Below are 16,620 nucleotides of genomic sequence, written 5' to 3'. Positions count from 1 at the left end.
TATTACATTTTCAGACCTTAACAGCATATAGTCAATTCTGCTGTCTTTTTCAGTCATTTAAACGGTTGCAAGATTGGCAATAAGCAGTTCATAGTAACCCAAGACAGATTTCGTGTCTCTAGCACAAAATATTCTTGTAGCGAGGTGCTTTGCGGGATAGCGTCTCCCTCTCTCTCTCTCTCTCTCCCCCGTGACTTTGCGGGAGGGCATAGTTTACTATCCATTTCAGGGACCGCGAGTCATCGTTTTTCTCAAATATCTTTCAAACTAATTATTTGATCGAAATGGTACTTTGACACAGCGTACAAGACACCTCCCGCTAATTTTCCGCAATATAGTGCAAAATGGTGTTAGTTAAGGCGTTTACTCTTGACTTTTAAAGGCAAAGTCGCATGAGTCAGTAGGACTCATCTACACAAACGAACGTCCGCTATCCCCCAACCCTTCTGTCCCTCACCCTCCCTCCCTCCCTCTCTCTAACTCTTTCTTTATCGCTGTTTTTTCTGATCTCTCCCCCTAAAATACCTCTCTGTAATTTACAATACGCAATACAATACCGTTTTCCGTGATATTTTTCAATGCCCGCAGACTACTGCAGAGTTCATAATGAAGAGGATAGCGAGGTTTGACTTAACGACCATAATAGTGGTTGATTTTTCCCAGCGTTTTCTGTTAATAGCATCGTTGTCGTGTTATCGCAACAAGGGAGGTGTGGGAGGGAGAGCGAGACGGCCCAGAGCCTTCGAGGATGAGTAGCCTACTGGTCCCCAACCCCTCTCGGATGACATCCACAAACCTGTAGATCCCGTAATCATCAACATCGAGAGTGATAACGAGGATGATTTGTTCATCGATAGTGACGAAGACTGTGAATCAAGTTCCTGTGATATTCTCAATTGTTTGCATCACTTTTCAACCTGTGATAATATACTTAATGCACGTGAGAGGGAGAGAGAGAGACCGATTTCATAATTCCTTCGCTACTCTATAGTGTTAATTATATACTGGGTTGTAGGTTAAACTGTGTGATTTAATTTTGTTACCTTATCTCACCTACATGTAGTCAACGCGTCGATAAGAGAGATAAAAGATTTAAGAGATCGTGATAGTAGGTACATTATAGGCCTACTGGGTGAATAGAGTGAAGGTCATACGCTCTTTAGCCTACTCCCATTGATCTAACTTAAGAAAAGACAATAACAATAATTAAATGAACACAGAATATAAAAAAACCAACATATTTATAACATGCAACATTACTCAACATAATATAATTGACAGGAAAGGGAAGACGGAGACGGGGAGGCCAAGAAAGTGGGTTGAGGGAGGGATGAGGAGCGGAGGGGGGAGGGAGGGACGTAGGGGGGCGACAGGCTGGGGATAAAGGACGTTCGAATGCATAGTTTGGCGACCCTTGGCGACACCATGTAAGTGAAGAGTAAACACCTTAACTAACACCATTTGACAATGCACTATATTACCAAAAATTAGCGGGAGGTGTCTTTTACACTGTGTCAAAGTACCATTTCGATCAAATAACTAGTTTGAGAGATATTTGAGAAAAACGATGACTCTCGTTCCCTGAAATGGATAACACGAATGTTGTAGACTGTTTAGCGCTTGTTGCCGTGTATTTAAAAGAGTTTAGATTAGATGGCTCGTTAGACATATATATACTGTATATATATGTATATATACACACATATATGTATATGTATAAATATAAATATGTATACGTTTAGGGCACAGTTTTTCGCTTTAAAATTATTGTTGAAGATCAGCGCAAATTCAGAGAGAGAGAGTGTGTGAGAGCCTGATTGGATACTTTAACCATACACCCAGATATAAATGTGGTTTAATGACACAAAGGCCGCATAGCTTCTTGATATCCTCGTACTCTTGTCGACAGCTTTAGCCAACTCCGCCATAACTTAGCCTGTGTCGAGTGCGCATGTCTCCACGGAAGGGAAGGCTTCTTCCATATGGCAGATAAGTGTCAGGAAATCGAAAACGAAAACTTATGAGGTCACTGCGTCTACGAAAAATTCAAATATCTTCACTTTAATAAAGTAAGCACTGGCGTATCAGCGTCCATTCACTGCTGAATAAGTCAGGAACAGGCTGTGCAGGAAGCGTCCACAATATTCACAGCTAAATAAACATTGAAGGTTCTCAAGTATATACGTCGAATTCCCCAACGCAAATTGCGTCATTCATCATTCTCTTGCCCTCATCATCTCACTTCCTTGATATTAAGCTTCTCTCCATTCCACCCTTTCACCTGCAATAACTTTTTTTCCACTTTTACATACTCGTATCTCCACATATCTCACCTATTCATGTCTCCGTATGTCACATCATAATCGTCTTACAATCTTCATCTTTTTTTTTTTTTATTCACATTTAACATCTGTGCTTCACTTCCATAAAGGAGAGTTGGTTCAACAGCCCCTTCATATGTTTAACCTTTGGCTTCCATGAGGATTCTAATTCTCTTCAGAGTGTCTCATCCTTTTCGAGTTTGAAGGTTTTTTTATGTATGCTTATGTGCATGTTTGTCAATGGACGTTTGTGTCCGAAATTAAGTTTTTGAATTTTGAATTTTTTGAAACTGACTTTCAACTTTCCCCTTCTGCAAACACTTTCAGACGCTTTCACTAGCACGCGCAGTTTCTTTCTCTGCATATACTGTCCTTGATCAGTCCTGTGTCAACTGCAAACATCTGTTGTTTCACACTCCAGTTAAGATCCATTTTCTCTATCCCACATCTTTGCATTTGAATTTAATTTCCTCTCTTTGACCTCTCACAAACCAGACTCTCTCCCATTTGCATATTCTATTTCAACCAATAAGGGTGAAATTTATATGGTTTTCCTATTTGGCCCCGGATTTATGATACATTCCTACTTGTCATGGTGGACAGGTGCATTGTAAGAGGTGTGAGAGAGGTACAGTAGAGATGAATGGCAAATTGTGTGTAGGAGTTTTGATACAATGCTGATGGGTCCTATGTGGTGTAGAAGTTTTGATACAATGCTGATGAGTCCTATGTGCAAGTGAAAGAAGCAGCTAATGTTGTAGACGTTTTCCGGGAAGAGGGTTCATCTGTGACTCAAAAGGTAGGAGTGAACATGTGGTGAAATATCTTAGCGCTGAAGTACATATACAAACAATCTTTATATATCTTGTCATTATGCCGTTGAGGCCATTTCCCTATTGTCAAAGTCAGTTATTTGCAACCCTTGTTTGCATATGTACAAACTAATAGTTATTCTTGGATTTTATTGTAGAGGCAAACTGAGTTGAATATTACGAATATTTTTAGTGATGAAATTAGGCAGAGGATTAGAAGTAAACTATTTACAGCATGTATTGGATCTGTTTTATTTCAGAATGAACAACCTAGCATCAGACTAAACAGAAAGCTTATCATTTGCTTTTTTTTATCCTGATACAACAATATGCCATCAATTCTTACAGTCCTTTCATTTCCAAAGAGTCTTAAAGCTATGTGTTATATCTATCAACTTTATATCTATTATCACATCCTCTTGAGGAGTATTATATAAGTGGTTACAATATCAGTGCTTCACACAGTTAGCTAGAGTTATCTATTCTTTTTATCAGTGAATCCTATTTCGTGAAGTCATTGAAAATTCTACTCGGTTTTTCCAAGTAGGATCTTTTAACAGGTGGGTCAAGCTTCAAGGTCAAAACAGTTAGTCAATCTCGACATGGTCAACGAAGCCGGCCTCAGGGCTGTGGCGTTGGGCGCAGACGCAGCCAATCGTAACCCGAATACGGTCAAGCTGCAGCAGGTAGCTCTTGGAGGTGCTGCTTCTCCACATCTTCACTTCCTGGGTCACCGGAGTGCACTTGAAAAGGCCTCCCTCCGAGCACCGGAAACCATTGCACAGGCAATTCACCTCCAGAATTTCGGGAGGAACCATGTCGTCGTCTAGCTTGCGCTTCACCAGCTGCCAGGGGCACTCTCCTATGAGTGTGGCATCTCTCAGCCAAGTGGGTATGAGTTCTTGGTGGCTGTCGAGTTCTATGGAGACCTTGTCGACGTTGAGGTGGTCACACACCTCGTTGGGTCCTCGCAGGTTGCTGAAGATGGTAGTGGGCAAAGATACATAGTGCCTGAAGTGCTCGAGGATGACCTCTGTAAATGAGCAGTACTCTCCTTGAAGCCATTGGCCGGGGGGTTCTAGAGAAGGCAAGTGCAAGGGTACAGTAAGGCCATCTCTTTTTGCCAACTTTTCCGGTGCATTCGGCATCCATGATGACAGAAGCTTGACCAGAGAAGACTTGGTCAGAGGCATTGCCAGTTTCATGTCTGATGTTCTGTTGGTCAAGGGAGACCTAGGCTCCGAGGAGACAAGATGGAGAAGACTCAGAACGATGACGAAAACTGAACGTCTTCTCGGCTCCAACATCTTTGCTTGATGGTGATTGTGAGAACTCGAGGAGAGATACTGCAGATTTAGTCTCTGAATGTCAAGCTAGCTCTGAGAATGACAGCGAGATCTCACCCCATTATATAGCAGGGCCCTTGGTGTTGACATGTAAATGGATTATTCTGTGCCCTGTAATTTGGGTGTGTACAGGAATAAGCATGATTTGGTATGCACTCCAGTCAAAATAGATTTGTAATGAGAAAGATGAATGCATTCTAGATTGCAGTGCCAGGTCGCCAAGGTTGTTATTGCAAAATCTATGGATTCATTACCATATTGACTGCTCTGTCTAATAATGACAGTAACTTTCCTGAGCACATGTTCAGAAGATAAGGTTCTCTTCAAGTGGATGACACTAATCTTCGATCTGAAACGGTTTTGATCTCGCTTATGAACCTTACAAAGGAAAGAAGGGCTTTAGCTATAATGAGCAAGAGAAACTTTAGTTTCAGCAGAAGGTATAGCCAATCATAGCAGTCGTAGTAACTGCCATTCATAGTGTGTGTAAAGGGGTGTGTCCTTAGAGCTAACTCGAAACAAAAACAATAATTCATAAGATAAATCTTATGAAAGTCATAGACTCTTTTAATCATATTAAGAATTTAGCTTAATTGATGATTCATAATTACTTTTTAACCCTAGTACAAAATAAGATCCCAATTATGGATAGGTACTTGCATGGAATGCATATATACATTTGCATGAAATAAAAGATCTTGCATGTTCACATTTAGCTTCGTTGCTGTGAAGAGTACCAACCAGTCACAGATTTTTAGTTATTTCAATTACTGATGCCAAAAAAAGAAAACGGTATATAATCAGTAAAGCATTCAATGCATTTCTAATCATAAGTACATTCAATATCATTGCACACGCACCGTAGATACCAATTGCCTTGAAATCCAAGAACCTAGATATGGAATTAGAGACTGTGAACAGACATCTCATCTCAGAGGTCAAATTGAAGACGCCAATGGAATAACATTTCCATCTAACCTTTTCGCTGGTAATATGGACAATCATGCTAATGGCACACAAACATTTGCACCGATATAAAGAGAAATTCTTGGAGCATAACATATACTCTGACCGCGTCACTCCTGATGACAAGAGAACAACTTTCTGACAGAGAACACTGAAAGCAGATTGCATGATTCAGATATGCTTTAGTTAATGATCAGCTTGGAGTGGGTTGTATGTTGTTAACACCTTCATCCAGGCAAGTGAACACAAGCTATAAATGTGGCTAGTCACCATGTCTGCTGTCCCCGTAAAGGGGGTAGTGCCGTCAGCGAACCTCACGTGGCGCACTGTAGGAATTACTAAAGGGTGTTTTCAGAGTTCCTTCAAGCCTTAGCTGCGCTCACTCATTTAGCCTTTTACTTTAACTCCATTCCCGCTTCCTTTCTTCAGTCTTGCTGTCCGTCCTCTCTAACTATTCTTTCTTTGTGCAACTACGTGATTTCCACCCAGTTCTACTTCGAGATAGTTCTTCATTGGATGGGTGGGTAGAGCTTTCGGCTAGCACCTGTTGGCCCAGCGTTCGACTCTCCGAGCGGCCAATAAAGAATTAGAGGATTTTATTTTTGGTGATAGAAATTCATTTCTCGTCATAATGTGGTTCGGATTCCACAACAAGCTGTAGGTCCCGTTGCTAGGTAACCAGTTGGTTCTTAGCCACGTAAAATAAATCTAATCCTTCGGGCCAGCCCTGGGAGAGCTATTAACCAGCTCAGTGGTCTGGTTAAACTAAGATATACTTAACTTTCTACTTCGAGATCCTTGCCCTTCATGTTTATTTTCTGGATCGCTTTATTTTGCTGTTCAACCACTCCAATTCCCGCCCCCCCCCCCCACCGCGCTCATTGCACTGAGCGCCGAATGAGCGAAAGCGCCTCAGTGCTCGGCTCGACATTCTAAATTTCATTTGTACGTAAGTTCCTCATGTATTTAGCATTTCAGTAATTATTTTTGTCGATATTTATTTATGAAATTTATCTGTCTTTAATGAGGGTCTCGTAAGTTTCGCAAGGTTCAGCAATGCTATTAGTTGCCCGGTTTTATAGGGCTTAATTTATACTTAAGAAGTTTAAACTTAAGCGTACGTATATAACTTAAGCCCATTAGACACATTTGGTAAGCTAGAATGAGGCCACACAAGTGTACATTAACGTTCATGGGAGGGGCTTCTGCACATCTGTTTTCTGTTCACAAGTGTTCAAGAAAAACTTTCAGGCGATCTTGTTTTGACCGCTTTTTAACTTTCATATTTGACTAAATTCCGGGTGCAAATGAGTTACTCATAAATTTGTTTTGGCGCTGTAGACAGTACCGTCCTAAGCTGAAATATTAGAACGTCTTGCCCGTCAAGTTTTCACCCCATGCAGTAGGCATAAAAATTGTATGTTATAAATAATGTGTGTGTATATATAATTATTCGTTAAATCATTATCGTAACGGATGCATTTACCATTAAGCTGATAACTGCAAATGTTTATCTTCGAAAATGACGCCGTTATTGACTCATTCTTACAAGGCTGACTTAACCACTAGGCCAATAAGACTAAACATAGTCTTAAGCTTTGAACTGTCTCAGGACATTGCCCCTTGGCTGTAAGTTATTAGTATATTTTTACAATAAATCATGAGCCTTATTGTTTCAATATCTTTTCCTTAGTAGATAATAACTTTGAACTTTGAAGACATGGTAGGGTGGTGGGGGCAGGGGGGGCGGGACGGTTGGGCCGGGGAACGGGATGACGTATTCGCTGCAGCCTGAATCATGAAATATTCATCGATTGTTGATAATTTCAAACCATGTCTAGACTGTGATCGCCCGCAAGTTGCCGTCGTTCACATTTGTTAAACGTAACTATTTTCATAGGAAAAACTTACTATATGTCTAATTCTTCGATAATTTTTGTGAGAAAATAAAACAAGTAGAGTAGCCGTCTTTTTTAATTAATAATCAATTAAATTTGAATTGCATGTTCTTAGTCCCTTTCTTATCAGTAAACCTAGACCCTATATATATATATATATATATATATATATATATATATATATATATATATATATATATATATATATATATATACTATTTGTGTGTCTGTGTCCGTGCGTTTTTTGTTTGTATTCTTAGTGCGTAGGTGTGAGCATAATCCTGTCTGCGGCCTTATGTCGTTTTTCTGGTTTAACCGAAACTTCGAATGAAGTCATTATCAGGAGCTAACAGTAATATTTTTGGGGAAAATAGTGTTTCTTGGCGAAAGTAATGTGCAAAACCATATCAAAACATTTTGAAAAGTACGAATAATGGAACGGTAATAACAGGATGATGGGGAAACGGCGGTTGTTATGGACGCCGTTGCTATGGTAACAGTTGACGCTGTGACACAGCCAGTGGCTATACATTTTTAAGATTATAATTTTGCGTTCATTTTGTTACGTTTTCACGCCATCTGCAAAGTTTTATACACTAATTGATAATTAAAATAATAAATAAGATTTTTTTTTAAATCTTGCTTGGCACTTTGGCTAACTGGGATTAAACAACTGTTTCTTTTAATAGAAAAATGTTTTACCATAGTTTTAAATCACGGAAGGTAAACAAGCATGCGAGTGCACTCAGTGGTAACAGCGAACCTGTCACCTACTTAGATCCTGGTGTGTTTCAAGACAGTGCAATAAAGTGCAACTTTTGGCAAAGTCGTATGTAATCAGTGGGCTCTATGCGTTTTTTTCAGTGATCATGAAACTGACAATTATTCCCCGATGAAATTATTGGATGGGCTTGGGCTAGGCTCAAGCCAGGACACGACATCACACTAAGCGACAAGAAATAGTTATGATGTCAAAGAGATAAGTCTAAAGACCAACATGACTTGAAAAAGATGTGTGAACTAACCAAATTCTATGAGATATGTGATAAGGTGCTTAGCCCTTAGAAGACAGGAAGTGAATCAAAATGTTTCGCTTCAATATGCATCTGTTCATAATAAACTGGTACAATATCTTACACATGAAGATGAAATTATTACGGGTATCTTAGAAAAGAGAAAAACATCCATTTGGTGTTGGACTGAGGGTTTTTAATATTTACTTGCGGGAGGAATTTGATAAAATAGCAAGCAACAGAGACAGTCCTTGTAAAACCCTTTCAACATGGAGATGCCAGATGAAGAAGGCCCCGCCTACGGAGGGCAGGAAACGTGAGTATTTTATGGCTTCATGTCTGCAGTGTTATTTTTCTTTCTGTCGTGAAGTATAGTTTCCTCTGAAGATTAGGGAGGTGCAAGGACAAGTGGAAGCTTAGAATGAAACATAAATGCTATTCAGTCAATACAAGTGGATTAAGGGGAAAAAATCGTAGTTACACAGGCATTAATACGTCTGTTTCCGCAGTAATCGTTTTCTTTCTGTTAATAATTATTGCTTCTCCAACTTCAATATTTTTCGCCTTTTTTTCACTCCTAACCTCGTTTTCTTTTAATGTAGAACTTTAGAATCCCGCAAGTGGCCTGAGAATAGTTGCAAATCTGTTCTAAGCCTGAAATATACAAGTCAAAGGCCCAGGTGTAAAGTAAATGATGTACAGGGTAGAACGATGAAAGCTAACCTCTTTGCCTTACTTTCCTAGTGAGGAAGAAGAGGAAGAGGAAGAGGAGGAGGAGGAGTTCGACGAGGAAGCTCACCGAGCCGCCCAGGAAGCTGCTCTCGAGGCGGAGTTACTGGCGGAGGCGGTAAGTTAAGTCTTCGCCTCTCATACAGTTATTATTTTAAATAAACACAAGCTGTTACATCTTTGGTATATCAGTTTAAAGTTGTTGTAGTTTAATTTATTCAAAGTTAAACTGGTTCTACCCTTGACAAATAAGTATAGGCCTATCGTTGCAAAAAAGTCATTATTGACCATGGTCGCTGTAACGCCAATTTGCGTGGTATAAAACGTTCGGTGTAATCCATTACCTATTATCAGAAATTAGTGTCATGCACAGGATAAAAGCGAAATCGAGTCACTTGTTATGCAAAGGTGTCTAGGCTATGTTCATGCGAAGTTATTTTGGCTGCACTCACGTAAAGTTATTTTAGCTTTACTCATGTAAAGTTATCTCTAGTATACCCATTCAAAGTTATCGTGAGTAATTTCATGTAAATTTATTATGTCTATAATCATGCATTCATGCAAAATTATCTTGTGTTTACCCATCCAAAGTTACTCTATCTACTCACATGCAAGTAGCTTGTCCATGTAAAGATATCTTGGACCTTACAAAGCAAAGTTATATATTGAAAATATTAACATATATACTCTTATGATCAGCGCCCAAGTCTTCTTTCAACTCAGACTAGTACGAGGGCTAACCTGGCTGTTGCTGCTGATGACTCAGCAGATCTTGTACAGCTCCATGTTAACATCATTCTTCAGTGTAATTGTACTGCACTTTCAAGACCCATATAAACGAGAGAAAGAGAGGGAGTTTACCCATTTCGTTTTCATGGCAGGGAAAATTATTTTGCACGCCAAAAATCGTATTTGCCTCAAATTCTGTAAAAGTTTAAACCTATAAACAGGGACAATACAATTTTTTTTCGAAAAGGATTGTAACCATGCTGATGATTTAGCTTACTTTGCAAAAGACAAAGGTAAATATCTGCTAATTTATTTGTAAACTAAGTAATCCCAAAAATATTTGTCACTACATTATAAGTAGTCAGTCTAACGTACCTTATAATATCTTATCATTATTGATATATTTTCCTTGAAGATGCTTTGGTTTATGATTATCATAAACTGAGATTATTTCATTAGCTTGAAGTGATTGAAACCATCACGTGCTTGCCGGACAAAAAACACCTCACATGGACCCCACATCACTTTTCCCTGGCGACTTCATTCCTCAGGGAGGAAAAGGAACGTCTTCTGTGCTGCTATGTCGTCAGGTAGGATATTTTGTTGGTCTATGTTAGTTCTCTCATACGTGTTCTTTACTTTAATATTTTTTTTCCGTACTGGGCTGCTTTCACTACTGGAGCCTTGAGTCTTGTAGCATGCTTCTTTCTCAACCACTTAAATCTCTAGACCTAACCTCCATTTTTTTCGCATGGTTATAAAAGAGTCTGGGAGTTTTGTAGTAGAAATGCAGAATGTATATAAAAGATAGGCCTATTAATTTTCCTTTAAAAAGATTAATCCTTTTAAATCCAAATTTACTTATTTATTACTAAAAAGGTATCACAAATAAGGATTAATAATTTTCTTTAAACAGCGTTAATCAACATCTTTCTTCAACAGGAGCGCCCACAGATCTCGCCTGGCCGTGACACTAAGCCTACCCGCAGTGGGCGTAGGCCTAGTTTGGTATTTCTTGAAACTGGATGTGGAAGTCAAGATCACGGCCAAGAATTTCAAGAAATGTGTTAGGTAAGGATTTGCTGGCCTCAGGTAGTCAATATGAATGATATTCCATTTATTTATTTATTCATTAACTAATTAATTAATTAGTCTATATTTAAACTTGCATGTTAATGATCTGGGATTTAGTTTCAAAATAGATACCAGATATATTAATAAAAAATTGAAGAGTGTACATGCATTACAAAATTTCGTAACGCTGTTGCGCCTTCGCTGTGACGTTATGCATATAACCAATGTTGATATAAGGAGTCCTCTGGTCGTCTTTGAAATTTATGATAATATTTATTTTGACAGTAGAAAAAAGGGAAAATATTTCTTTTAATGCTGGATTTATTTTTTTGGTATGTACATGTCATTAACCTGTGTCGTACGTAATAGACATTTAATTTCAATTATGCATCATGAAAATTTGACTGAAAGACATGGGCATAGACCCGTTCTTAGTTCAACGCAGTGAGAGAGAGAGAGAGAGAGAGAGAGAGAGAGAGAGAGAGAGAGAGAGAGAGAGAGAGAGAGAGAGAGAGAGAGAGAGTTCAGATATTAAGCTATGATTTCCAGGAGAAATGATTTACTATATTATTACCAAGAAAGAAAGCGAGTAAAATTGTTAGGAAATCTGTATGTGTGTGAGAGAGAGAGAGAGAGAGAGAGAGAGAGAGAGAGAGAGAGAGAGAGAGAGAAGAGAGAGAGAGAACAGATATTAAGACATGCTTTCCAGGAGAAATGATATACTATATTATTACTAAGAAAGAATGCGAGTAAAATAGTTAGGAAGTTTGTATGAGAGAGAGAGAGAGAGAGAGAGAGAGAGAGAGAGAGAGAGAGAGAGAGAGAGAGAGAGAGAGCGCAGATATCAAGATATGATTTTCAGGAGGAAATGATTTATTATATTATTACCAAGAAAGAAAGCGAGTAAAATAGTTAGGAAATTTGTATGAGAGAGAGAGAGAGAGTTCTTACAGATATTAAGATATGGTATTCCAAGAGAAATAATTTACTATATTATTACCAAGAAAGAAAGCGAGTAAAATTGCTAGGAAACTTGTATGAGAGAGAGAGAGAGAGAGAGAGAGAGAGGAAATGAAAGTTAGGAAGCTGACCCCACAACATTTTCGTTGCTAAATTAATGTTCTCCCGTTCACCGTTCCAGCTACGGCTCGCTGGAAACCAGCGACCCGGTGTCAGTCCAGCACTTCCTCCTGGAGATCTACCATCCGATCCTTCTATCCACGCCCTCGAAGCCTCCTGCCAGGGAACATTACAACTCCCTGACGGATCTCCCTCGATTGCTAAACCTCTTAGGAGCGCAGCTGGTGTACCATGTCGGTAATGCTAAGGGCTGCCCGCTTCTCTTCATCCCCGGAGATGCTGTAGCGCTGCCTGACAACCTCGAGAAGATGAAGGCTTTGCCCCTCGACGTGGCTTTCCTCAGCAGGACCGAAGGTCAGATATGGTCAACTGTCTCTGCTTTGACTTATACACATTAATATTTTTTAATACCAGTTTTGAGATGCAGGTTGAAGATTAATAACAGTAAAAGTCCCAGAACCCTGCTCTGTGGAACACCAGTCACGGTAGGTCTAGGCGTACTAGAAAAGTTGGGTAAATGATTGATATCAAAATCAGAAAAGGAAACTTACTTCGTCAGTAGTTGTAAAAGGCGGTTTGAAAGTTAACGCAGACTACTTTAATTTTTCAGATGTTAGGTTTCATTTACGATTGATTTGTTTGGTTTTTAATGTACTGAAAAACGCAAAGTATATTTATTTTAGTTTTATCGTTCCTGTGGTGATAATTTACAACATATCTTGAGGATCGGAGAGGGCAAAATTAATATATCATTTGATCATGTAAAGAGGAAAGTCAGTATGTTTACTTTCTTAAAAGATCTCTCTCTCTCTCTCTCTCTCTCTCTCTCTCTCTCTCTCTCTCTCTCTCTCTCTCTCTCATATTTTTCCCCTTTCATTCCATCACTGTTTCAGTTTTTTTGCTCTATACATGTTAATCTTTCCTCCAGCTCTGTAATCCTCTATCTCTCATTTTAAATCTTTGAGTGCACTAACAAGATAATATATATGTCTAACTGCCCCTCTTTACGTCATTTCCTACTTTTGAAATGGTGCATATCTCACTCTTGACAGATTATTGGCGCCTATTCTTTGTATTTTGTTTTCTTTTCCTTGTACATTATATATGCACTCATGACAAGAGAAACTGCATCGTGTAAACCAAGCTTATAATCAACGTATACGGTAATTTGCCGAGAAGGGTATTTTTTTAAGCCCACTTCCAAATTACGGGCTACATCCTAATTATACCAACAGTTACTGCTGTAATAGTGACTAGGTTGCCAATAATGCTTTCAGAGTGGAATAAACGCAATTTCTGGCTACGCCTGATTAACAGGTCACGTGTCTTCTTCATTTTCCTTTTGAGTGCTCGTACAAATCCTGACAAAGTGGTTCCCTAAGTGACGTCATGGACCTACTGATCCGGGCGGCATTTTCCCGAGGTGTAACCGAGTACCAAGACCTTTCCCTGAAAAAAGCGGGATGCCATATCTTAAAAACTAGCCATAGAATTTTCTTGATGATAATCTCATCATGTTTCCCACACCCAAAATCCAGTGGAATATCATGGCCAGAAACCGGGATTGGTGCAATATTAGCATACATCTCAGGAATTTGCATCCATGCGCATATTAGCTGTGGTTTCATAATATCTGATCATGGCAGTTGATGGCCCTTTTAACCACATAATAAAGGATGAATTAGAATGTATCTTGAGCTAAAACAGCAGAAAAATATTATTTCATTGTGAATGCTAATTTGCTATTTCTAATTTGGAAATTTCCATTTTGTTAGATTTGTTTACTTGTATCTCCTGCATCGTTGCCCTCTTAAACCTGTATCATCATCTGCATGATAATATATATTCCTGAGTTGTTTACCTCCATATCAAATTACTGACCCACGTATAGCATAAATAAACAAAGAAATAAAAATTAAAACAATACCTTAACGGCTGCACAGAGAGAGATCGAAACGTTTCTGAACCTATAACTCTGATATTGTAAGTTTCTCTTTGCAATTTTATTCACTGATCGGATTCCCTCTGCTGATTCGATTACGTCTCTGTCTACTTCCATTTCAAATGACAGAGCTGGTATTGCACTGGGTGGAGCAGATCCACGCCTTCATCTTCGAACAAGGGGAGGCCTCTTCCCCCCTGGAACTGGGTCTTCTTCATGAGATCAGACAACTCTCCAGTAAGGGTGAGTGGTCTCGAGTCATTTTTATCATAGTTATCAGTAGACAGAATAGGGGGGTAGTGCCGTCAGTGCGCCTCACGGGGTGCACTGTAGGCATTACTAAAGGTTCTTTGCAGCGTCCCTTTGACCCCTAGCTGCAACCCCTTTCATTCCTTTTACTGTACCTCCTTTCATATTATTTTTCTTCCATCTTGCTCTCCACCCTCTCCTAACAATTATTTCATTGTTCTTTCCAGCGCTGAATTACCTCATAAGTCCCAGTGCTTGGTCTTTGGCCTAAATTCTATATTCAGTTCAGTTCTATATATTGACGGTATTTCCGATAGCATATGTACCTTTGCAATAAAAAATGTCCAGAGCGATCGGTTTACGATATTGCAGGGCTCTCCCTCGGCTGAGCAAATGGCTAATTTGTAATGCTTGATGGCCCCGTAAATAGCCCTTGGCGGAGGGACGGGGGGAGGGGGGCCGTGCTGTCAGAGCACCTCACGTGGTACGCAGTAGACTTTACCAAAGGGTGTTCGCAGCGTCCTTCGGCCAATAATTACACCCGCTTTTCAGCCTTTTGCTTTACCTCCATTTTCATTTCTTCCTTTCATCAGTTTTGCTATCCACCCTCTCTGACTATTGCTTCTTAATGTGCCTGTGGGGTTTTCTCCCAGTTCCAACTTTCGATCCTTGTACTCCATCTCATTTTTCACTGGATCTCTTTACCTTTCTGTCCAACCACTCTAACTCGCCCTTGTCACTGTCTCGAGCACTGAATGGCGGAAAGTGCCCCAGCGCTTGGCTTTGTAGCCTAATTTCCATAACTCATTCGCTCATACCCGCAGGAGCGGCCCTGGAAGAACTCACGGCCATCGTCAACACTTCCGGAGTTCGGAAAGTCACGACCTTCTTGGCATCTCAGAGTTCTCCCGTCGTCATCCTCCTGAAGGAGGCCCTGGACAATCTCGAGGTAACAAAATTAATGCAACCCCTTTCGTTCCTTTTACTGTACCTCCATTCATATTATATTTCTTCCGTCTCGCTATCCACCCTCTCCTAACAATTATTTCATCGTGCAACAGCGAGGTTTTCCTCCTGTTACACCTCTCAGACCTACCTACTCTCAGTTTCCTTTCCAGCGTTGAATGACCTCATAGGTCCCAGTGATTGGCCTTTGGCCTAAACTCTATATTCCATTCCATGATGGGTACTTAGGCCTAATGTGAGGAATGATACAGAAGAGAGTTGTGTATGCTTTGTATGGTGTATGATATGGATGGGTATGTTTATTATATAATATGTGTATATATGTATACTGTATATGTCTTTAAAATGACTTTCAACCTTGAAATTTAGGTCAAGGCAGAGATATATTGGAAAAAGGACCACTAACCCCAAGTTTATAAAAAATAATTGAAAACGAAATGTTGACCTTTGAATTAACATTTGACCTTGAAAAACAGGTTAAAGACAAAAATATTTATGGCAATTAATTACCAGCTCATAAGGTACTTCCCTAACCAGTTTCATTTATTGAAACCAAAGATGAAAATGGGAAGATGAAGACTAATAATAATAATAATAATAATAATAATAATAATAATAATAATTAATAGTTGTTAGTTTTCTTCAGTCGAACGTAAATGTAAAAAGAAGTCCCTCCCCATTTCCTTATGTAAACTTGACTCTTCCAGATGTCTCAGAAGCGCCTGCGAGAGACAGGCGGTCAGCTGTCACACATGGAACACCTCCTGGATCTTCTGTACACAGACACTGTACAGGCGCTGACTGAACACATGTACGACGTCTTGGCTCTCCTCAGGATCATCTGGACTCACTCCGAGTACTACCACAAACCGTAAGAAGAAGAAGAAGTAGACAGTTTTGTTTTCTTGGATTTAAGGGTCTCCAGAATGTACCTCTGTTCGTGTTGGTGTTAGCTTAGAATTTGACCAGAGATCAGGAACTATTTATAATGGCCCCGTAGGGGAGTTAGTGCGTGCGTTGCACTGTAGGCATTACTTGAGGTTCTTTGCAGCGTCCCTTCGGCCCCTAGCCGTACCCCTTTCATTCCTTTTACTGTACCTCCATTCGTAATCTCTTCCTTCCATCTTGTTATCCACCTTCTCCTAACAATTGTTTCATAGTGCAGCTGCGAGATTTTCCTCCTGTTGCACCTGTCAAACCTTTCTACTCTCAATTTCCCTTTAAGCGCTGAATGACCTCATAGGTCCCAGCGCTTGGCCTTTGGCCTAAATTCTATATTCCTTCCTTCCATTTAAAATGGACAAAGATTATCCTTTTTGGAGGAAAGTCCACTATTATGTAGTAACTGGATTATTGAAAATTTCATCTAATTAGGTTATAGAGTCTCTTACCGTTCACAAATGTTAAACCACAAATACCATTCATTATCCAATTCACTATACTTTGGGGATAACTTAAATCTAAGGGGAATTATAACTGATAAGTGCTCCGTCCT

The 16,620-nt window shown here is 39.6% G+C and overlaps 2 protein-coding genes across 2 annotated transcripts in view; one reads left to right on the top strand and one right to left on the bottom strand.

The window, feature by feature from the left end:
- Positions 1 to 3,382: 3,382 nt before the first annotated feature.
- LOC136826527 (uncharacterized) lies at positions 3,383 to 4,501 on the bottom strand. The gene has a single exon (XM_067083711.1). It carries the CDS (start codon positions 4,438 to 4,440, stop codon positions 3,721 to 3,723), a length of 720 nt encoding a protein of 239 aa, XP_066939812.1. The 5' UTR covers positions 4,441 to 4,501; the 3' UTR covers positions 3,383 to 3,720.
- A 3,567-nt stretch (positions 4,502 to 8,068) lies between these two features.
- LOC136826979 (dynein axonemal heavy chain 2-like) overlaps positions 8,069 to 16,620 on the top strand; it is a 35,893-nt gene continuing 27,341 nt past the window's right edge. The window contains exons 1-8 of the mRNA XM_067084598.1: positions 8,069 to 8,672; positions 9,101 to 9,203; positions 10,274 to 10,404; positions 10,757 to 10,885; positions 12,030 to 12,322; positions 14,040 to 14,153; positions 14,984 to 15,108; positions 15,833 to 15,996. Coding sequence (XP_066940699.1) covers positions 8,626 to 8,672; positions 9,101 to 9,203; positions 10,274 to 10,404; positions 10,757 to 10,885; positions 12,030 to 12,322; positions 14,040 to 14,153; positions 14,984 to 15,108; positions 15,833 to 15,996 — 1,106 coding nt within the window. The 5' untranslated portion in view covers positions 8,069 to 8,625. The remainder of the gene's footprint in view (positions 8,673 to 9,100; positions 9,204 to 10,273; positions 10,405 to 10,756; positions 10,886 to 12,029; positions 12,323 to 14,039; positions 14,154 to 14,983; positions 15,109 to 15,832; positions 15,997 to 16,620) is intronic.

This window comes from Macrobrachium rosenbergii, chromosome 41 (assembly GCF_040412425.1).
Source record: "Macrobrachium rosenbergii isolate ZJJX-2024 chromosome 41, ASM4041242v1, whole genome shotgun sequence".
In the NCBI taxonomy this organism is placed as follows: domain Eukaryota; kingdom Metazoa; phylum Arthropoda; class Malacostraca; order Decapoda; family Palaemonidae; genus Macrobrachium; species Macrobrachium rosenbergii.
Note: the sequence above shows the minus strand (reverse complement) of the source record. Positions and strands in the feature narration are given on the sequence as shown.